Raw genomic sequence first — 23,803 nt, 5'->3', positions numbered from 1 at the left:
GTTAAAAAAAACATTGAAAATTTCTATAATTATTATTAAAGTGGACCATTTATGTAAATTTTATAATATATATGGGACCTTTCTGTAAAATTCTGTAAATTTGTTATAGAAAATGGACAATTTATTTTGAAAGATAATTATTGACGTAGACCATTGTATAAAAAGTTATAGAATAAAAACATTATTTTTGTTGCATAAAATTGTTAAAAAACAATATATAAGTACAATGCTATAAAAATACAAGTACAATGTTATTTAAAGTTACTTTTCAGTATTATTATTATTATTTTTTTAATTTTTGCATATATGTTTAATCTTTTGCAGCATAGTTTGCGTGGATGGCCTGCAGAATGTACTTTTAAAGGGCGTTGGGGACTGAGTTGAAAAAGTACATTACAAAACTAAATAGTAGGCAAGTTGAATCATTTCGAGAGACAGCTTTTGGGATCTTCATTGGTATGCCCACCCCGAATGGTGACCCGATGCTCTGTCATTTGTTGATGTTGAATGAGGTTCGTGATGTAGAGGTAGCCAGGGCTGGAAAGTTTCTGTAACGTCCCAAAACTACGACCCGGAAATTTCATTTCTAATATATATAAAAGATCATAAAACGGAGTATTTCATAATAAAACCATATGTGGCGTATCTCAAACTATAACAAAATACTGCGAGAAAACCGTGTCACCACTGTATCAAAACATAACTAAATAAAACTAAATCAACTCCCAGGGCAAAAACTGAAGCTGTGGTGTGTGCGATGCCATCATCCTGAGCTCTTCCCTTTGCTTGCGGAAGTACATGAAACCAAAACTGAAATTGTAAGCACGAAGCTTAGTGAGCTCCCCCAAACTACCACATACCATACAATAACAAATAAAGCACATACTGGGCCTTGCCCACTGCATCGGACCGAAGTCCGGAACTAACTGCATCGGACCGAATTCCGGAACTAACTGTATTGGATCGAAGTCCGGAACTGACTGCATCGGACCGAAGTCCGGAACTAACTGCATCGGAACGAAGCCCAGAACTGACTGCATCGGACCGAAGTCCGGAACTGACTACATCGGACCGAAGTCCGGAACGGGCTGCATCGGACCGAAGTCTGGAACTATCTGATCATCGCATAACATGAACACGTATCTACTAACATAGCACATATACAACATTGGACCTAAGTCCGGGGCACATAACACATAAACATGCCTGAGTTACAAAGATATCAAGCACCCTGAGATACTGCTTCGGACCGAAATCCGGAACTAACTACTAACTAAACGGGCCGGCATTGTGGCCGTAGACCCGTCCCTACAGGTAGGAAACTCACCTCGAGAACTGGCTGCTGAGTGTATGGTTCTGGAAGCTATCTGCTGCTACTCCGGTATCTCCTCGGCTACAATTCCATAAACACACTCAAACAAATACTGATAATTGTATTGGGGTAAAATGACTCTTTTACCCCTGGTCAAGTCAACTCTCCTGGTCCAATTCAATCAACAGTTGACCTGGCTCGCCGAGTTGGTCCGCCAACTCGCCGAGTCTCTACTCTCACTTTTCAAACTTCACTCGCTGCTACTTGTCGAGTGTGGCATCAACTCGACGAGTTGCCTTACGATTCTAGAACTTCAGGCTATCTGCATCCGACTCGCCGAGTCTGATGAACAACTCGACGAGTTGTTCTTGAGTTAAGAAGATCGTCCTGGACTCGCCGAGTTGTATGAACAACTCTTCGAGTTCCTCCATTACTAAGTCTGACCTCCAACTCACTGAGTCCACTCTACCACTCACTGGTCCCCACTCGACACCACTCAAAAGGGGAAACTCGGTGACTCGCGACTCGACTCGCTGAGTCGCATGCATGCGGCTTCTAAAAACTCGATTCTGCTTGAATCCAGCGTATATAATTTATAGATCTGGGCTCCCTAAGCTCGATTAACACGTAAAGATTCTATCTTTACGTGCCCATAAGCACCCAAGAGGATTAAAAGGCTCAAAAGCATAATAAAGGCTAGATCTAGGGTTCTCATGCAAAGCAACTTCGAAAAAGGCAATAAAGGATAGGATCCAAAAAGTTTTCAACTTGAATGAACGATCCAAATTCAATGTTTTTCTGTGTTTTTGGTCCATAATATACTTGAAAAGTCGATTTTACCCTTTTCATTTCTTTTTTCTATTTTTTTGATTTGTTTTGATATTTAAATAGTTAAAAACAAAAAATAAAAACTAAATCTCACCCACCTCCTCTTCACCGTACCCCATTTTCTCTCCCTATCTTTTGACTCTCTTTCCCATCTTCTTCTTCATCACACATCACCTGCAAATCAAAACTCACACAAAATATGAACAAAAAACCCAGAATCTGCAGCAACCTTCTTCTTCAATGAGTTTACCATTCATCGAAATGTATAAAATTATTGTAGAAGCAAAGGCCAACAAAAAAATCAAATTTATTTGCAATTACGCCTAAAACACTTAAAATTAGAACACCAAAATTAATTCATCCTAATTAAGTGTATTATAATCCGAAAAATTACAGTGCAGACACCAAAGTGCATCCCAACACAAACTCTTCAAGCTCTTGATAACCACAAATCGAGCAACAGTAGCCAAATGATAAAATTTCGCAAAATCCATGTTTAAAAACCATTGAAGAAAACCTGTGATGTCCAAAAAAATTGACTTAGTGGGTTTCTTCCATGAGTAGGCAGAAAACACAAAATCAGTGATGAACACGAATCGTAGAAAATGATAAACACAATGATGAATAAGAATTGCAGAAAATCAAAATAAAAATTCTAAACCAACCTAGAAATTTGCAGAAGACACAAAATCAAAATCTGGATTGAAACCCTAAAATAGTCTGGCGGCTAAGGGAAAGAGATGAGTATGTCGCCACAAGTTAGAACATTTCAAGATTTCCGATTTGTTACTAGATTCAACGTTGTCGACTTCATTAAGGTTAAGGCAGGTTTCAAGCTCTAATATGTAAATCCACTGGCTCATAAAGGACGAGGAATGGAGGCGATGAGAGGTAAAATACTCACCGACAAGAAGGGGTGGCGATCATTAGGTCTTCTTGACGGGGTGATAGACATGGAAATGATCTGAAAGTCAATGTCTTTTTGATGAAGAGGGAAAGAACACGAGAAAGAAATATAGGGTGGATGGGGTTTGTAGGCCCATTTTTTTTCTATTTCTTTTTTTTTTTAATTATAAAACAATTAATACAAATAAAGAAAATGAAAAAAATAAATAATAAGGGCAAAATAGTCTTTTCAAATTTTCAAGGACTAAAACTAAAGAAAATTCTTGATTTTAGACCTTCCATGGAAGTCGAAAACTTTTTGGAACCCATCCAAAGTTTTTTGCAAACCACAAGGACTAATTTTACAGTTTTGTCTTTAAATTGTCATCTTCATACCAACTAAACAACCTATAATTTAACAATAATATAAAACTAACAAAAAGAACACTAATTCAGCAATTAAATAAATATATATAATCCAAATATAAATTACATAATTAAAATTCAAATGAAACTAAAGCATATTAAAATTGTATGTCATGTCTCCTTGGTCATATCATAGTTTAAATCTTGGTCTAAAGCATCTTCAAACATGTCTGAATCTTCTTATGTATTGTTGAACAGGTCGTCGTATGTAGACTACACCTCTGTAGATTGAGGATTTCAGAATATGACCAAAGGTTCCGCAGAGGGGGTTCTGCGGAACCAAAACGCCTCTGCGGATTCTTTATTGCTCTGAGGATCAGGGGCATTAGGTAAAATCACCCAAAAATTACCCTTTCCTCCTTAGTCAAATGCGGAAGGAAGCTAGGGCAGTCGATTCGCGGAAGGAAGCTGCAGACGTCGGACGGAACGGACACAAAATGTCACGGCGAGCTCGATTCGTGGAGCAACTACACTCCGATGTGTTATCTGATGGATATGGAACTCAAGTAATATTTCAATTTTTTTTCCTAATCTTTGTATAAACTCAGAAGTAGAAATTGATTATATGAATTGGAAATTGATAGGTTAAATGTTATATATAAACATGTATGTTTGTTAGGATGTAAGGACTGAAATTTGTGAAATGAGAAATCTATTTATCCTATTCTTTTCATCATGAACAGATCCTCAAAGGTCCTTTGCAAGAACTGATCTGCAGAGGAGCCCTCTGCGCAACGATATATGCCTTTGCGCAAATGTATTTTTTTGTTTTTTTTTTTTTGTTTTTTTTTTTTTCCGATTTTCTATATGCCTTTGCGCAAATGTATTTTTTTCCGATTTTCTAACACTCAACTGAGTTCTTTTGACCCTCAACAGATATGAGACTTAAAGCCTTGGACTCGTCGAGTCCCAGGAACGGACTCGCCGAGTCGGTCACGTCCACATTCTAAATCCTCGAGTTCTGATGTACAACTTTTGATCAAAAGATAGCTCCAAGCTTCTACAATCGATCTAGCATGTAAAGTTACGAACTTTACGTGCTTGCATGGGACTCTGAGCTCAAAAAGACATAAAACAAGCTCTTATGATGCATGGGACCTTTCATGGGTGCAAAAGCAGTCCCCAACTGCCTAGTGACCCCCTTAATGACGTGATTCATAAGCTCCAACCCCCAACCATGTTTGCAATCATGGTTGGCCATAAAAATGGCTTATAAAATCCCTAAATCTCCCCAAAAGGGATCTAACAAATGAAAGAGCAAGGTTACAACTTTTTACCATCAATGAACTATAGAAGGTGCACAAACTCGGGTTCCCTTGGTCTCTACTCGCTTCCTCAAGCTTTTCTACTTCCTTCTTAAAACCACAAGCACCAAAATCCACCAACAAAGCTTAGATTGCTTCAATAACGGCTAGGGTTTCAATGAGAGGTGTTCTGGGAGCATAAGGGACGATATGGCCGACATAACATTGTTTAAATAGGGTGCAAACCCTCGGATTAGGGTTTTTTATTTTTTTATTTTATTTTATTTTATTTTTTCAGACAACGTCTACTCGTCGAGTCCGGGGCCCAACTCGTCAAGTCCATTGCTTGAATCCCGCGTCCCATCCCGCTTCTACTCGACGAGTTGGTCCTTCAACTTGCCGAGTCCAAGGCCAAAATGCAAGATTTTTAAATGATTAATAAAAAGCAAGGTTGCAGAAAACGCTAGACGTTAGCTAGGCGGTGGACTGGGGTCTAGGGATTAATCGGTTAGACGGGGATTAATCGGGGAACATTAATTATTAAAAAAATAATTCAAAAAATTATAAATCTAATTTTAATACTAAGAATATAAGTAAATAAGCATAAAGGTTTAATAATAACTTAATAAGTTTAACAAACACAACCATTTATCATCCAAAATAAACATAAAAGTTTAATAGTAAGTTTAACAAGCACACCAAATCATATCCAACAAGTCCATAAAAGTTTAAAATAAGTTTTAACAACACAACAATTTTCTTCTAATCTTCACCACATACTTCCATTATTTGAACCCCATCCGACTCATATTCGTATTCTTCTAACACTTGATCCTCACTCTCGGACTCGAAATCTTCATCAAAAAGTTCGCTCGTTTTTGGACTTTCGCGGGGTGCTTGACTAACATCGGTTTCAAGAGTTTCATCAACCGTTTTGGGGTCTACTTCGTTTACATCACAATCATCGCAATCAACAATCCATTCTTGAGCGGAGAGAGAATGATTTGATAATAGCACTTCTATGTTTCTATCTTTTCTCTTTTTGTTTTTCTCCATTAAATTAGCATTGAATTGAACATAAACAAGATTGTTCAATTTGCTTGTCTCCAATCTATTTCGTTTCTTTGTGTGTACCTACAAATTTAAACACAACAAAGAGTTTAAACATGCTTAATATTTAAATTTTATAAAATATAAATTTAATGCTTTATATTACTAACCCCTTCAAACGTGCTCCAATTCTTTCACAACCTGATGAACTACTAGTTAAAGAAAGAATCCTCATTGCAATCTTTGTCAAATGAGGAGTTGTGCCACCAAATAGTCCCCACCAACTAGCTATGATTTTGAAACAAAAACACATTATTAATCGATAAATATCAAAATTTTATAAAATAGATAAATAGATAACTAAAAGGAAAACGAATTACCCAGATCAATGTCGGCATCATTCACCTTACAATGTTTAATTGCAAGGTCGGAGCCAAATCTATCAACCTTCTTCTTGTACTTTGGCAAGTCAATAGTTACGAATTGCCTTTGTATCTCTAAATCTCCAAGAAATAATGTATCAAAAAAATCAAGAACCGCATCCATTACATCGGGATCAAATTGGAGTTGTGCATCATTATAATGGTAATACGGATTCAAAAGATAAGATGTCAAATGTAAAGTTGAATCTAGTTGACCTTTCATCTTTGTGTTTATGATATCTATAATAGGCTTGTAGTGTTTCTCGTTACCACCCAAAGATTTGATAATTTCTTCTTTTGCAACTTTAATCTCCCCATAAACAAAACCCATTGAGGGCTTCCAATCCGCATCAACCATTCGAAGGACTTTCACCAAAGGAGAGAACACTTTTAAACATTGTGTCACACCGGACCAAAACTGGACACTTGTCACCGTTTTATATGAGGCAATCCCTTTAGGCTTACCGGAAAATTTACATTCCTCCCATTCGTTGCTAGAGAACATATGTCTTAGTTGCTCCTTTTTTTCGGACAAACTTTGTAATGTTAGAAAGGCCGAAGCAAATCTTGTGACTCCCGGTCGGATAATTTCCCTTTTGTTGGTGTAACTTCTCATCATCGCCAAGGTTTTGTGGTGAGCGTAAATGAATATGGTTAGTTTCTTTGCTTGATCTAGGATTTTCTTAAACCTTGGGAGTGCTCCGATACCTTGAAAAACAAACACGATTAAATAATAAATTATAATATATAATTAAACATTTTTAAACTACATAAACTACTAAGAAAAATAAAATAATAAATACAATAAATAAATAAAATAATGTAAATACCTTCAAGCATGAGGTTAATGGTATGTGTTGCACATGATGTCCAAAAAATAGATGGTCTTTTCTCTTTTAGCAACTTCGCTGCCCCCATGTTATTTTTGGCATTATCGGTCACAACTTGAACAACATTCTCAGGACCAACTTGTTGAATACAAGATTCCACATACTCATATATGTGTTGGCTTGTATGTGCTTCACCGGAACATTCTTTTGAAGATAAAAAAACGGTACCCATCTTCGAATTAACACATAAATTCATAATGCTTCTCCTTTTTCGATCAAACCAAGCATCCGTCATAATCGAGCATCCATCCTCTTTCCATTCTTTTTCGTTTTTTTTCAAAAAATTTTTTGTTCTTTCAACTTCAAGCTTTAGAAGTGGGTCACTCAAATCATATCTAGTAGGACATGGAAGCCCGGTTCCAAATTGGCCAATAACCTCCACCATCATTTTGAAGCTATCCCTTTCAAAGGCATGAAAAGGAATCGCACTCTCGTATGCCCACCTACTAATAAATTTATGGACCGCTAATATTCTTTCTTTCCGGACAATATTGTTAAGATCAATATTTTTGCTCTTTCCCGCCTTCACAACTTCTTCGGGGTTTATTATGTTTGCGAAGTTATCCATGGGGCCTATAACATTTGGAGCCTTCGACCCCAAAGAATTTTCTACTTCATCCACGCTATCATGCAATTCTTGTCTCGCCTCTACCCTTAAATCTTCAATATGAACTTTTTTAGCTTTTTTTTTCAACTTCCCTTCGTTAAGATAATTCAGACATTTCAATTGATCATCTTTTGTAGACTTTGGACATGAAGATACATTCCCCGTTACATGAGCAATATGTTGTTTCATCCTATAAATCCCCCCACCAAACACTTTTCCGCACAAGGTACATTTCAATCTATCCATGTTGCTTTTATCTGGGATGACACCATATTCCCAACCAACATCATCTGAATTACGTTTATGTGCACCAGTGGCGGTTGATCCAACAGATGTAGTAGATGCATTAGATGCCATTGATTGTCAACTGTTATAAAAAAAAATACATTAACACATTAAAAATTCTCACTAAATCAACAAACTTTGTATCATATCCATTTATCATCACTTCATCTAATATTTATTATTGAGTATATCATGATTATCATCACATTAACACATTAAAAATAGTTGAATACTCACTCACATATCACTAAAAAAATCACATTAACAATAACACCGTATTGGTGTTATTCATATCAGAGGCTCTGTAAACAAGTTTTGTAAACTGACTAAACTCAATCATATTTCCAAACTAGCTTCTAATTAATTTTTAGCAAAAACAACCTGTTCTATAAACTCAATCAGTCAATCTCAGCTCTATATGAAGCAATGATACTGGAACTAAGTAAACTCAATCACATTAACAGAATAACAAGTACGAATTTCGTATTTAATAGGTAGTAAAAATCAAAGAATCGGGCCAAAATACTGGAAACAAGTTGATAAACCAAACAAGTTGATACCGGAATCGGGCCAAAGTACGAATGTTACCCAACTTTCGTCTTCCATGTTTAACAAAAAAATGAGCATATATTTCATCATTAGTTCATCAGAAATCAAATGATTAACACCTCAAATCGAGGACAATAGATAAAATTGAAATTTGATAGCAAAAATCGAGTTTGATAAACTAACCTGTGTCGATTATGAAGATTGTTGCCGAACACTGAATACAATGCAGCCCTAACAGCGGCTCTAACAGCAAAGATGGAGGATTTCACACATTGGGGTTGTAACAGGCGAAGGCGACGACACTATTATCTTCTTCGATTTCATCTTTTAGTCAAGAGAGAAACCACAAAAAAGTTTTCAACTTTTAGTCAAGAGAGAAACCACAGCGACGGGAATGAGCGAAGTGGGAACGAGCCCTAGAAAAAGTTATCAGTTTTTACGATTTTGCCCTAATCTTTTTTGAAAATCCGTTGACCGATGTTGACCTATTAAACGCCTAGATCCGATTATCTCCGATTAGCTCCGAGTTTGACCGGCTTTGACCAGCCCCGATTACACATAAAACGTGGTCGGTTGCAGTCCGCCTAGCGCCTAGGCGCCGATTAATCGGCCGCCTAGGCCGATTTTTACAACACTGATAAAAAGAAATACGTACCAAGAACCAGGTGCTACATTCTTGTGCCGTTTTTCTGAGAGCCTCAAATACTCATCCCATGAGTCCGTCCTATGTTGAATGCTAGTTGACGAATTGTCGTATTTTTCAGTTGGAGGGAAACCTTGCCTACCTCTAGCTTCCCACTTCGGTTGAAAATATGGAAATCGATTCTTCATCTCACTAAATATGCATAGAAAAATTATTTCCTCGTCCGAAGCCGACGTCTAAACTTTTCATCACCGACAAAATAGTATTGTACAAGATGGTTGTGCCCATCCACACGATTTCTCTGTAAAGGGCATTTTCTGGTTTTTGAAGAGGAAGTTTCAACTTTGTCTTCTTGTAGATAAGCGAGCATTATTTGCATAACGTTTTCGATAAACATCGATTCTCACAAAGCAAACTTACCGTGGAACATGATTATGGCGTTTTGAATTTGATATAAAGAATGTAGAGGTTTTTTGTGTTGTGGTATATAATGAAAGTAGTATTCTGTATTGGAGATAGAGGAAAAAAAATTATAATCCTTAATGTTTTAAAAACCGGTTGTTTAATTGAACCGGTATGGCGACCGATTCCCGGTTTAACTGGTTCGACCGACGAGTGAACCGATTTTTATATTTTTCATGTTTTTTTTTCTATTTTCCTACACATACATACATATATAAATTATGAATTTGATGTGTACAAGTTGAAACATTAAATATACACATAGAAATAAGTTGTAAATGAATCCAAATATATTAAAATAACACATAACCATAAGTTTTAATGTTTTACATCAATTCATATACGCCAAAAAGAAAATAAAATATAATATTGAAACCAAATATAATTTTAGATGAATATAACATCATAAAAAATCTTTATAATATTTATCATAAAACTAAATAGTTTTGAAGAAAAAAGTCATTAAAGTTTATTACGTAAATGATTTTTTTCATATGTTTTTATTCGGTTTAACCGGTTCAACCGGTTTATTTTGACCGGTTCAACCGGGTTTTTTTTAAAGACCTGTCGGTTTAATCCGGTTCAGAAATTAATATAAAACCGGTGATAGTTGAACCGCTCTCTCCACCGGTTCCCCGTCCAATCGGTTCGACCGGCCGGTTCAAACCGGTTTTTAAAACATTGATAATCCTACATGCGTCCAACGGTAAAAAATGAAAGAATGCATGCGGTGTAATCCCACACACCACACTTTGTGGTGCTCCCCACGTCCCGCTCCTACCAGCTCAACCCACCGTATTGTGTGGTGGAAGTAGACTCTTGAGCTTAACTTTGCAACCATTACAATCTAGAAACTAGTATTTTTGTATGCAAAATATCTACCAACATTGCTAACAATCTATAACTAGATTTAAAGAAAAAGATGCCTAAGGAATGACAGATTACAAATTTTAACCCACCATCTAGTGTTTGTTATTCCAAGGAACTGTTACTTTCTCTTATTATTCTCTTGCCGGTGCAAAATGGCTGGTGAAGCCCCATTTATATGATTAAGGTTCTTGTGGTCTTGTTGAGTCCATAGATGATAGATGCTTGGCATGCATAACAAAATTACAAAATTTTAATTACTTCAATACATAATGTATCTTTTACGGTTCTTTAAAGTAAGCACACTAGCTCCGATTTTGCAAGTTCCAATTTTTCTTTGGGGTGCTTTATGCTTAGGGTAAATTCAGCATATATGTACTAATACTGAAACAAAAAACGGATAACATAACTTTACCAAGTGTGGCATAAACCATATTGGACGTTCCATTTTGATACATGAATAAACATTATCAAACAACAACCAATGTTATAAACATAGTATGCAAATTTCTATAAATCCATAATAATCAAACAACAACCACCGTTATAAACATAGTATGCAAATTTCTAGAAATCCATAATGTACCAATATCACATGCCTTGCATGGTTGCATGAGTAGAAGATCGAAATAGCATTCCAGAATTCACGAGTTGCACTGTTTAGCATAAACTAATGAAAAGAAATCACAACCTTAGAAGATACCAGTTTAATTGAGAACTAAAATTCTTGCATGCATATGGACTCCAGATATTCCTTCATTGCCTGAACCTCATCAATGGATGCATCTTCGTGGTGCTCGATCCACTTGGTCGCGTCAGCAATCTTGTGCTCCATCATCATCAACCTCTCACTGTAAGCCATATTCTTAATCTTATTTTTCATGTCGTATATGAAATCCTCTAGAGCATTGAATGCATCTACTTTCTTTTTGTATTCTTGGTCCTCGTGTTTGTAGTCTTCAGCATCTTTTACCATCTTCTCGATCTTTTCCTTTGAGAGTCTTCTGTTTTCGTTGGTAATCATGAGTTTATTCATCTTACCGGTTGATAATATCCCCGCTGTGACTGTGAGGATACCGCTGGCATCTATTTCAAAACACGCAATTGTGCTTACAACTCCTTTTGGAGCCGGGGGTATTCCAGAAATTGTGAACTTCCCCAACAAATGGTTATCCGTAGATTTGGCTCTTTCACCTTGATACACCATGATTTCCCACCAAGATTGGTTGTCTTCGGTTGTACAATAAATTTTGGATATCTTTGTAGGTATTGGAGTGTTCCTTGGGATCACCACGTTAAATTTTTTGCCTCTTACCTCTATACCAAGGGACAAAGGGGTGACATCTAATAACACCAAATCTCGACACCTTTTATCACTGTTACCACTTAACTTTGCAGCCATAACCGCTGCACCGTATGCTACAGCCTCATCGGGGTTTAGGCTCTTGTATAGCTCCTTCTTCTGATTGAAAAGTTTTTGCAACATACATTGGACCTTTGGTATTCTAGTTGACCCACCAACAAGAATCACCTCGTTTACCTCCGGTTTCTTCATCTTTGCATCGCTTAAACATGCCTCCAGAGTCTTGATGCATCGATCAAAATACTCCATGTTGAGGTCTTCAAATTTAGCTCGACTGAATTTCATAGAGAAATCAATCCCCTCATGCAAGCAATCTAGCTCGATAGATGTGAGAGTATCGCTCGAGAGAATCCTTTTTGCTTTCTCACAAGCACATCTCAGTCTCCCCAATGCTTTTTTGTTGGGTGTCAAGTCTTTCTTCCATTTTCTTTTGAATTCCTTAACACAGTGATCCACCATGCGGTTATCAAAATCCTCGCCTCCCAAATGAGTATCACCAGCAACGGCTTTCACCTCAAAGGTACCGAATTCCCCTTCTACCATAGTCAGTATAGAGACATCAAAAGTGCCACCACCCAGATCAAACACCACCACATTCTTCTTCTTTTTCTCTTTCATTTTGAAGGGCTCTTCTAGACCATAAGCAATTGCAGCTGCTGTAGGTTCATTGATCATGCTAATGACGTTGAGTCCAGCAATAGTGCCAGCATCTTTTGTTGCTTGACGCTGTGGATCGTTAAAGTAAGCGGGGACTGTTATCACAGCATCTTTCACGGGTTTTCCAACGTATGATTCTGCAATTTCTTTCATCCTTCCAAGAACCATTGATGAAATTTCTTCCGCCAAAAATTCCTTGGCTTTACCTTTGTAGGAGACGACTATCTTTGGTGTGTCGGAAGGACCTTCTATCACCTTAAAAGGCCACAATTTCTTGTCCTCCTGCACTTTGGAATCACTGAACCTTCTTCCGATCAACCTCTTAGCATCTGAACATTATTTCAAAAAAAATATTAGTTTATAACAATGATCTAAGACTTCAGTGTACTTAAATGTATCAGATTCCGCTGTTGAGTGAAGAATGATTCTTAAAATATGGAATTTCCTTACGCTTAATCATAATAAAATAACAACATTCAATACGATGTATGAAAAAAAAAAGGTTATTACGTACCAAATATGGTGTTAGCAGGGTTGATGGCGGCTTGGTTCTTGGCGCCGTCGCCAATGAGACGTGCTGCATCAACGAAAGCAACACAAGACGGTGTCGTTCTATATCCCTGAGCATTAGGAATGATTTCGATGCGATCATTCTTCCAAACGGCGACACATGAGTACGTTGTTCCGAGGTCAATGCCGATGGCCGGTGCGTCGTCTCCTGTTTTGCCCATTACAGCCAAATTTCAGTATAAATTAATTGTCGCTTTTCATCATTAACTTACCTTATACATTTTGTTTTAAAATTCAAAAAGTTCTGATGCATAGTCGATCTTTATCTCCTACTATCTCGACCCCTATCTCCCTTATTTTTAGACCAAATAGTCAATCTATCAAGTGTAACATTTTTCGAGCCCTTGAGCGTTTTTGTTTATTTTGAAAATTTTTCATTATTTACTAAACCTTTTTATGATTTAAATTGTCATCTTCATACCAACTAAACAACCTATAATTTAACAATAATATAAAACTAACAAAAAGAACACTAATTCAGCAATTAAAAAAAAATATAATTCAAATATAAATTACATAATTAAAATTCAAATGAAACTAAAGCATATTAAAATTGTATGTCATGTCTCCTTGGTCACATCATAGTTTAAATCTTGGTCTAAAGCATCTTCAAACATGTCTGAATCTTCTTATGTATTGTCGAACAGGTCGTCGTATGTAGACTACACCTCTGTAGATTGATGATTTCAGAATATGACCAAAGGTTCCGCAGAGGGGGTTCTGCGGAACCATCACGCCTCTGCGGATTCTTTATTGCTCTGAGGATCAGGGGCATTAGGTAAAATCGCCCAAAAATTACCCTTTCCTCCTTAGTCGAATGCGGAAGGAAGCTAGGGCAGTCGATTCGCGGAAGGAAGCTACGGACGTCGGACGGAACGAACACAAAAATGTCACGGTGAGCTCGATTCGTGCATGGAGCAACTGCACTCCGATGTGTTATCTGATGGATATGGAACTCAAGTAATATTTCAATTTTTTTTCCTAATCTTTGTATAAACTCTGAAGTAGAAATTGATTATATGAATTGGAAATTGATAGGTTAAATGTTATATATAAACATGTATGTTTGTTAGGATGTAAGGACCGGAGTTTGTGAAATGAGAAATCAATTTATCCTATTCTTTTCATCATGAACAGATCCTCAGAGGTCCTTTGCAAGAACTGATCTGCAGAGGAGCCCTCTACGGAACGATATATGCCTTTGCGGAAATGTATTTTTTTGTTCTTGTTTTTTGTTTTTTGTTTTTTTTTTCCGATTTTCTATAATTATTATCTCTTAAAATGGACCATTGAATATTGAGATCATTTTATGTTTGATTATATGTAAATTAATATTAAAATCGATTTACAATTATTTCTATAGTTAAAAAAAACATTGAAAATTTCTATAATTATTATTAAAGTGGACCATTTATGTAAATTTTATAATATATATGGGACCTTTCTGTAAAATTCTGTAAATTTGTTATAGAAAATGGACAATTTATTTTGAAAGATAATTATTGACGTAGACCATTGTATAAAAAGTTATAGAATAAAAACATTATTTTTGTTGCATAAAATTGTTAAAAAACAATATATAAGTACAATGCTATAAAAATACAAGTACAATGTTATTTAAAGTTACTTTTCAGTATTATTATTATTATTTTTTTAATTTTTGCATATATGTTTAATCTTTTGCAGCATAGTTTGCGTGGATGGCCTGCAGAATGTACTTTTAAAGGGCGTTGGGGACTGAGTTGAAAAAGTACATTACAAAACTAAATAGTAGGCAAGTTGAATCATTTCGAGAGACAGCTTTTGGGATCTTCATTGGTATGCCCACCCCGAATGGTGACCCGATGCTCTGTCATTTGTTGATGTTGAATGAGGTTCGTGATGTAGAGGTAGCCAGGGCTGGAAAGTTTCTGTAACGTCCCAAAAATACGACCCGGAAATTTCATTTCTAATATATATAAAAGATCATAAAACGGAGTATTTCATAATAAAACCATACGTGGCGTATCTCAAACTATAACAAAATACTGCGAGAAAACCGTGTCACCACTGTATCAAAACATAACTAAATAAAACTAAATCAACTCCCAGGGCAAAAACTGAAGCTGTGGTGTGTGCGATGCCATCATCCTGAGCTCTTCCCTTTGCTTGCAGAAGTACATGAAACCAAAACTGAAATTGTAAGCACGAAGCTTAGTGAGCTCCCCCAAACTACCACATACCATACAATAACAAATAAAGCACATACTGGGCCTTGCCCACTGCATCGGACCGAAGTCCGGAACTAACTGCATCGGACCGAATTCCGGAACTAACTGTATTGGATCGAAGTCCGGAACTGACTGCATCGGACCGAAGTCCGGAACTAACTGCATCGGAACGAAGCCCAGAACTGACTGCATCGGACCGAAGTCCGGAACTGACTACATCGGACCGAAGTCCGGAACGGGCTGCATCGGACCGAAGTCTGGAACTATCTGATCATCGCATAACATGAACACGTATCTACTAACATAGCACATATACAACATTGGACCTAAGTCCGGGGCACATAACACATAAACATGCCTGAGTTACAAAGATATCAAGCACCCTGAGATACTGCTTCGGACCGAAATCCGGAACTAACTACTAACTAAACGGGCCGGCATTGTGGCCGTAGACCCGTCCCTACAGGTAGGAAACTCACCTCGAGAACTGGCTGCTGAGTGTATGGCTCTGGAAGCTATCTGCTGCTACTCCGGTATCTCCTCGGCTACAATTCCATAAACACACTCAAACAAATACTGATAATTGTATTGGGGTAAAATGACTCTTTTACCCCTGGTCAAGTCAACTCTCCTGGTCCAATTCAATCAACAGTTGACCTGGCTCGCCGAGTTGGTCCGCCAACTCGCCGAGTCTCTACTCTCACTTTTCAAACTTCACTCGCTGCTACTTGTCGAGTGTGGCATCAACTCGACGAGTTGCCTTACGATTCTAGAACTTCAGGCTATCTGCATCCGACTCGCCGAGTCTGATGAACAACTCGACGAGTTGTTCTTGAGTTAAGAAGATCGTCCTGGACTCGCCGAGTTGTATGAACAACTCTTCGAGTTCCTCCATTACTAAGTCTGACCTCCAACTCACTGAGTCCACTCTACCACTCACTGGTCCCCACTCGACACCACTCAAAAGGGGAAACTCGGTGACTCGCGACTCGACTCGCTGAGTCGCATGCATGCGGCTTCTAAAAACTCGATTCTGCTTGAATCCAGCGTATATAATTTATAGATCTGGGCTCCCTAAGCTCGATTAACACGTAAAGATTCTATCTTTACGTGCCCATAAGCACCCAAGAGGATTAAAAGGCTCAAAAGCATAATAAAGGCTAGATCTAGGGTTCTCATGCAAAGCAACTTCGAAAAAGGCAATAAAGGATAGGATCCAAAAAGTTTTCAACTTGAATGAACGATCCAAATTCAATGTTTTTCTGTGTTTTTGGTCCATAATATACTTGAAAAGTCGATTTTACCCTTTTCATTTCTTTTTTCTATTTTTTTGATTTGTTTTGATATTTAAATAGTTAAAAACAAAAAATAAAAACTAAATCTCACCCACCTCCTCTTCACCGTACCCCATTTTCTCTCCCTATCTTTTGACTCTCTTTCCCATCTTCTTCTTCATCACACATCACCTGCAAATCAAAACTCACACAAAATATGAACAAAAAACCCAGAATCTGCAGCAACCTTCTTCTTCAATGAGTTTACCATTCATCGAAATGTATAAAATTATTGTAGAAGCAAAGGCCAACAAAAAAATCAAATTTATTTGCAATTACGCCTAAAACACTTAAAATTAGAACACCAAAATTAATTCATCCTAATTAAGTGTATTATAATCCGAAAAATTACAGTGCAGACACCAAAGTGCATCCCAACACAAACTCTTCAAGCTCTTGATAACCACAAATCGAGCAACAGTAGCCAAATGATAAAATTTCGCAAAATCCATGTTTAAAAACCATTGAAGAAAACCTGTGATGTCCAAAAAAATTGACTTAGTGGGTTTCTTCCATGAGTAGGCAGAAAACACAAAATCAGTGATGAACACGAATCGTAGAAAATGATAAACACAATGATGAATAAGAATTGCAGAAAATCAAAATAAAAATTCTAAACCAACCTAGAAATTTGCAGAAGACACAAAATCAAAATCTGGATTGAAACCCTAAAATAGTCTGGCGGCTAAGGGAAAGAGATGAGTATGTCGCCACAAGTTAGAACATTTCAAGATTTCCGATTTGTTACTAGATTCAACGTTGTCGACTTCATTAAGGTTAAGGCAGGTTTCAAGCTCTAATATGTAAATCCACTGGCTCATAAAGGACGAGGAATGGAGGCGATGAGAGGTAAAATACTCACCGACAAGAAGGGGTGGCGATCATTAGGTCTTCTTGACGGGGTGATAGACATGGAAATGATCTGAAAGTCAATGTCTTTTTGATGAAGAGGGAAAGAACACGAGAAAGAAATATAGGGTGGATGGGGTTTGTAGGCCCATTTTTTTTCTATTTCTTTTTTTTTTTAATTATAAAACAATTAATACAAATAAAGAAAATGAAAAAAATAAATAATAAGGGCAAAATAGTCTTTTCAAATTTTCAAGGACTAAAACTAAAGAAAATTCTTGATTTTAGACCTTCCATGGAAGTCGAAAACTTTTTGGAACCCATCCAAAGTTTTTTGCAAACCACAAGGACTAATTTTACAGTTTTGTCTTTAAATTGTCATCTTCATACCAACTAAACAACCTATAATTTAACAATAATATAAAACTAACAAAAAGAACACTAATTCAGCAATTAAATAAATATATATAATCCAAATATAAATTACATAATTAAAATTCAAATGAAACTAAAGCATATTAAAATTGTATGTCATGTCTCCTTGGTCATATCATAGTTTAAATCTTGGTCTAAAGCATCTTCAAACATGTCTGAATCTTCTTATGTATTGTTGAACAGGTCGTCGTATGTAGACTACACCTCTGTAGATTGAGGATTTCAGAATATGACCAAAGGTTCCGCAGAGGGGGTTCTGCGGAACCAAAACGCCTCTGCGGATTCTTTATTGCTCTGAGGATCAGGGGCATTAGGTAAAATCACCCAAAAATTACCCTTTCCTCCTTAGTCAAATGCGGAAGGAAGCTAGGGCAGTCGATTCGCGGAAGGAAGCTGCAGACGTCGGACGGAACGGACACAAAATGTCACGGCGAGCTCGATTCGTGGAGCAACTACACTCCGATGTGTTATCTGATGGATATGGAACTCAAGTAATATTTCAATTTTTTTTCCTAATCTTTGTATAAACTCAGAAGTAGAAATTGATTATATGAATTGGAAATTGATAGGTTAAATGTTATATATAAACATGTATGTTTGTTAGGATGTAAGGACTGAAATTTGTGAAATGAGAAATCTATTTATCCTATTCTTTTCATCATGAACAGATCCTCAAAGGTCCTTTGCAAGAACTGATCTGCAGAGGAGCCCTCTGCGCAACGATATATGCCTTTGCGCAAATGTATTTTTTTGTTTTTGTTTTTTGTTTTTTTTTTTTTTCCGATTTTCTATATGCCTTTGCGCAAATGTATTTTTTTCCGATTTTCTAACACTCAACTGAGTTCTTTTGACCCTCAACAGATATGAGACTTAAAGCCTTGGACTCGTCGAGTCCCAGGAACGGACTCGCCGAGTCGGTCACGTCCACATTCTAAATCCTCGAGTTCTGATGTACAACTTTTGATCAAAAGATAGCTCCAAGCTTCTACAATCGATCTAGCATGTAAAGTTACGAACTTTACGTGCTTGCATGGGACTCTGAGCTCAAAAAGACATAAAACAAGCTCTTATGATGCATGGGACCTTTCATGGGTGCAAAAGCAGTCCCCAACTGCCTAGTGACCCCCTTAATGATGTGATTCATAAGCTCCAACCCCCAACCATGTTTGCAATCATGGTTGGCCATAAAAATGGCTTATAAAATCCCTAAATCTCCCCAAAAGGGATCTAACAAATGAAAGAGCAAGGTTACAACTTTTTACCATCAATGAACTATAGAAGGTGCACAAACTCGGGTTCCCTTGGTCTCTACTCGCTTCCTCAAGCTTTTCTACTTCCTTCTTAAAACCACAAGCACCAAAATCCACCAACAAAGCTTAGATTGCTTCAATAACGGCTAGGGTTTCAATGAGAGGTGTTCTGGGAGCATAAGGGACGATATGGCCGACATAACATTGTTTAAATAGGGTGCAAACCCTCGGATTAGGGTTTTTTATTTTTTTATTTTATTTTATTTTATTTTTTCAGACAACGTCTACTCGTCGAGTCCGGGGCCCAACTCGTCAAGTCCATTGCTTGAATCCCGCGTCCCATCCCGCTTCTACTCGACGAGTTGGTCCTTCAACTTGCCGAGTCCAAGGCCAAAATGCAAGATTTTTAAATGATTAATAAAAAGCAAGGTTGCAGAAAACGCTAGACGTTAGCTAGGCGGTGGACTGGGGTCTAGGGATTAATCGGTTAGACGGGGATTAATCGGGGAACATTAATTATTAAAAAAATAATTCAAAAAATTATAAATCTAATTTTAATACTAAGAATATAAGTAAATAAGCATAAAGGTTTAATAATAACTTAATAAGTTTAACAAACACAACCATTTATCATCCAAAATAAACATAAAAGTTTAATAGTAAGTTTAACAAGCACACCAAATCATATCCAACAAGTCCATAAAAGTTTAAAATAAGTTTTAACAACACAACAATTTTCTTCTAATCTTCACCACATACTTCCATTATTTGAACCCCATCCGACTCATATTCGTATTCTTCTAACACTTGATCCTCACTCTCGGACTCGAAATCTTCATCAAAAAGTTCGCTCGTTTTTGGACTTTCGCGGGGTGCTTGACTAACATCGGTTTCAAGAGTTTCATCAACCGTTTTGGGGTCTACTTCGTCTACATCACAATCATCGCAATCAACAATCCATTCTTGAGCGGAGAGAGAATGATTTGATAATAGCACTTCTATGTTTCTATCTTTTCTCTTTTTGTTTTTCTCCATTAAATTAGCATTGAATTGAACATAAACAAGATTGTTCAATTTGCTTGTCTCCAATCTATTTCGTTTCTTTGTGTGTACCTACAAATTTAAACACAACAAAGAGTTTAAACATGCTTAATATTTAAATTTTATAAAATATAAATTTAATGCTTTATATTACTAACCCCTTCAAACGTGCTCCAATTCTTTCACAACCTGATGAACTACTAGTTAAAGAAAGAATCCTCATTGCAATCTTTGTCAAATGAGGAGTTGTGCCACCAAATAGTCCCCACCAACTAGCTATGATTTTGAAACAAAAACACATTATTAATCGATAAATATCAAAATTTTATAAAATAGATAAATAGATAACTAAAAGGAAAACGAATTACCCAGATCAATGTCGGCATCATTCACCTTACAATGTTTAATTGCAAGATCGGAGCCAAATCTATCAACCTTCTTCTTGTACTTTGGCAAGTCAATAGTTACGAATTGCCTTTGTATCTCTAAATCTCCAAGAAATAATGTATCAAAAAAATCAAGAACCGCATCCATTACATCGGGATCAAATTGGAGTTGTGCATCATTATAATGGTAATACGGATTCAAAAGATAAGATGTCAAATGTAAAGTTGAATCTAGTTGACCTTTCATCTTTGTGTTTATGATATCTATAATAGGCTTGTAGTGTTTCTCGTTACCACCCAAAGATTTGATAATTTCTTCTTTTGCAACTTTAATCTCCCCATAAACAAAACCCATTGAGGGCTTCCAATCCGCATCAACCATTCGAAGGACTTTCACCAAAGGAGAGAACACTTTTAAACATTGTGTCACACCGGACCAAAACTGGACACTTGTCACCGTTTTATATGAGGCAATCCCTTTAGGCTTACCGGAAAATTTACATTCCTCCCATTCGTTGCTAGAGAACATATGTCTTAGTTGCTCCTTTTTTTCGGACAAACTTTGTAATGTTAGAAAGGCCGAAGCAAATCTTGTGACTCCCGGTCGGATAATTTCCCTTTTGTTGGTGTAACTTCTCATCATCGCCAAGGTTTTGTGGTGAGCGTAAATGAATATGGTTAGTTTCTTTGCTTGATCTAGGATTTTCTTAAACCTTGGGAGTGCTCCGATACCTTGAAAAACAAACACGATTAAATAATAAATTATAATATATAATTAAACATTTTTAAACTACATAAACTACTAAGAAAAATAAAATAATAAATACAATAAATAAATAAAATAATGTAAATACCTTCAAGCATGAGGTTAATGGTATGTGTTGCACATGATGTCCAAAAAATAGATGGTCTTTTCTCTTTTAGCAACTTCGCTGCCCCCATGTTATTTTTGGCATTATCGGTCACAACTTGAACAACATTCTCAGGACCAACTTGTTGAATACAAGATTCCACATACTCATATATGTGTTGGCTTGTATGTGCTTCACCGGAACATTCTTTTGAAGATAAAAAAACGGTACCCATCTTCGAATTAACACATAAATTCATAATGCTTCTCCTTTTTCGATCAAACCAAGCATCCGTCATAATCGAGCATCCATCCTCTTTCCATTCTTTTTCGTTTTTTTTCAACAAATTTTTTGTTCTTTCAACTTCAAGCTTTAGAAGTGGGTCACTCAAATCATATCTAGTAGGACATGGAAGCCCGGTTCCAAATTGGCCAATAACCTCCACCATCATTTTGAAGCTATCCCTTTCAAAGGCATGAAAAGGAATCTCACTCTCGTATGCCCACCTACTAATAAATTTATGGACCGCTAATATTCTTTCTTTCCGGACAATATTGTTAAGATCAATATTTTTGCTCTTTCCCGCCTTCACAACTTCTTCGGGGTTTATTATGTTTGCGAAGTTATCCATGGGGCCTATAACATTTGGAGCCTTCGACCCCAAAGAATTTTCTACTTCATCCACGCTATCATGCAATTCTTGTCTCGCCTCTACCCTTAAATCTTCAATATGAACTTTTTTAGCTTTTTTTTTCAACTTCCCTTCGTTAAGATAATTCAGACATTTCAATTGATCATCTTTTGTAGACTTTGGACATGAAGATACATTCCCCGTTACATGAGCAATATGTTGTTTCATCCTATAAATCCCCCCACCAAACACTTTTCCGCACAAGGTACATTTCAATCTATCCATGTTGCTTTTATCTGGGATGACACCATATTCCCAACCAACATCATCTGAATTACGTTTATGTGCACCAGTGGCGGTTGATCCAACAGATGTAGTAGATGCATTAGATGCCATTGATTGTCAACTGTTATAAAAAAAAATACATTAACACATTAAAAATTCTCACTAAATCAACAAACTTTGTATCATATCCATTTATCATCACTTCATCTAATATTTATTATTGAGTATATCATGATTATCATCACATTAACACATTAAAAATAGTTGAATACTCACTCACATATCACTAAAAAAATCACATTAACAATAACACCGTATTGGTGTTATTCATATCAGAGGCTCTGTAAACAAGTTTTGTAAACTGACTAAACTCAATCATATTTCCAAACTAGCTTCTAATTAATTTTTAGCAAAAACAACCTGTTCTATAAACTCAATCAGTCAATCTCAGCTCTATATGAAGCAATGATACTGGAACTAAGTAAACTCAATCACATTAACAGAATAACAAGTACGAATTTCGTATTTAATAGGTAGTAAAAATCAAAGAATCGGGCCAAAATACTGGAAACAAGTTGATAAACCAAACAAGTTGATACCGGAATCGGGCCAAAGTACGAATGTTACCCAACTTTCGTCTTCCATGTTTAACAAAAAAATGAGCATATATTTCATCATTAGTTCATCAGAAATCAAATGATTAACACCTCAAATCGAGGACAATAGATAAAATTGAAATTTGATAGCAAAAATCGAGTTTGATAAACTAACCTGTGTCGATTATGAAGATTGTTGCCGAACACTGAATACAATGCAGCCCTAACAGCGGCTCTAACAGCAAAGATGGAGGATTTCACACATTGGGGTTGTAACAGGCGAAGGCGACGACACTATTATCTTCTTCGATTTCATCTTTTAGTCAAGAGAGAAACCACAAAAAAGTTTTCAACTTTTAGTCAAGAGAGAAACCACAGCGACGGGAATGAGCGAAGTGGGAACGAGCCCTAGAAAAAGTTATCAGTTTTTACGATTTTGCCCTAATCTTTTTTGAAAATCCGTTGACCGATGTTGACCTATTAAACGCCTAGATCCGATTATCTCCGATTAGCTCCGAGTTTGACCGGCTTTGACCAGCCCCGATTACACATAAAACGTGGTCGGTTGCAGTCCGCCTAGCGCCTAGGCGCCGATTAATCGGCCGCCTAGGCCGATTTTTACAACACTGATAAAAAGAAATACGTACCAAGAACCAGGTGCTACATTCTTGTGCCGTTTTTCTGAGAGCCTCAAATACTCATCCCATGAGTCCGTCCTATGTTGAATGCTAGTTGACGAATTGTCGTATTTTTCAGTTGGAGGGAAACCTTGCCTACCTCTAGCTTCCCACTTCGGTTGAAAATATGGAAATCGATTCTTCATCTCACTAAATATGCATAGAAAAATTATTTCCTCGTCCGAAGCCGACGTCTAA

At 36.8% G+C, this 23,803-nt stretch overlaps 3 protein-coding genes across 3 annotated transcripts; all 3 read right to left on the bottom strand.

Annotated features, from left to right (window-relative positions):
• Positions 1-2,245: 2,245 nt before the first annotated feature.
• Positions 2,246-8,021, bottom strand: LOC145039954 (uncharacterized). Its single transcript, XM_078987948.1, has 5 exons — positions 6,998-8,021; positions 6,126-6,875; positions 5,912-6,033; positions 5,476-5,829; positions 2,246-2,314 (listed from the first exon to the last, which is right to left on the bottom strand). The coding sequence occupies exons 1-5, from the start codon at positions 8,019-8,021 to the stop codon at positions 2,246-2,248; spliced, it is 2,319 nt and encodes a 772-aa protein (XP_078844074.1).
• A 3,167-nt stretch (positions 8,022-11,188) lies between these two features.
• LOC145039953 (heat shock cognate 70 kDa protein-like) lies at positions 11,189-13,221 on the bottom strand. The gene is made up of 2 exons (XM_078987947.1): positions 13,005-13,221; positions 11,189-12,819 (listed from the first exon to the last, which is right to left on the bottom strand). The coding sequence occupies exons 1-2, from the start codon at positions 13,219-13,221 to the stop codon at positions 11,189-11,191; spliced, it is 1,848 nt and encodes a 615-aa protein (XP_078844073.1).
• Positions 13,222-16,667: 3,446 nt separating this feature from the next.
• LOC145039952 (uncharacterized) lies at positions 16,668-22,443 on the bottom strand. Its single transcript, XM_078987946.1, has 5 exons — positions 21,420-22,443; positions 20,548-21,297; positions 20,334-20,455; positions 19,898-20,251; positions 16,668-16,736 (listed from the first exon to the last, which is right to left on the bottom strand). Exons 1-5 carry the CDS (start codon positions 22,441-22,443, stop codon positions 16,668-16,670), a joined length of 2,319 nt encoding a protein of 772 aa, XP_078844072.1.
• Between the last annotated feature and the right edge of the window lie 1,360 nt (positions 22,444-23,803).

Source organism: Lactuca saligna, chromosome 4 (genome assembly GCF_052625555.1).
Source record: "Lactuca saligna cultivar CGN05327 chromosome 4, ASM5262555v1, whole genome shotgun sequence".
In the NCBI taxonomy this organism is placed as follows: Eukaryota; Viridiplantae; Streptophyta; class Magnoliopsida; order Asterales; family Asteraceae; genus Lactuca; species Lactuca saligna.
Note: the sequence above shows the minus strand (reverse complement) of the source record. Positions and strands in the feature narration are given on the sequence as shown.

Excerpts from the sequence above, each read along its gene's own strand:
- LOC145039952 (XM_078987946.1), bottom strand. The coding sequence starts at position 22,443 with ATGGCATCTAATGCATCTACTACATCTGTTGGATCAACCGCCACTGGT. Across the intron at positions 21,298-21,419 it reads CATTAACCTCATGCTTGAAG|GTATCGGAGCACTCCCAAGG; the intron begins GTATTTACATTA and ends TTGTTTTTCAAG. Across the intron at positions 16,737-19,897 it reads ATGGGGTTCAAATAATGGAA|GTGATGTGTGATGAAGAAGA; the intron begins GTATGTGGTGAA and ends TTTGATTTGCAG.
- LOC145039953 (XM_078987947.1), bottom strand. The coding sequence starts at position 13,221 with ATGGGCAAAACAGGAGACGACGCACCGGCCATCGGCATTGACCTCGGA. Across the intron at positions 12,820-13,004 it reads CCCTGCTAACACCATATTTG|ATGCTAAGAGGTTGATCGGA; the intron begins GTACGTAATAAC and ends AATAATGTTCAG.
- LOC145039954 (XM_078987948.1), bottom strand. The coding sequence starts at position 8,021 with ATGGCATCTAATGCATCTACTACATCTGTTGGATCAACCGCCACTGGT. Across the intron at positions 6,034-6,125 it reads TGATGCCGACATTGATCTGG|CTAGTTGGTGGGGACTATTT; the intron begins GTAATTCGTTTT and ends TCAAAATCATAG. Across the intron at positions 2,315-5,475 it reads ATGGGGTTCAAATAATGGAA|GTGATGTGTGATGAAGAAGA; the intron begins GTATGTGGTGAA and ends TTTGATTTGCAG.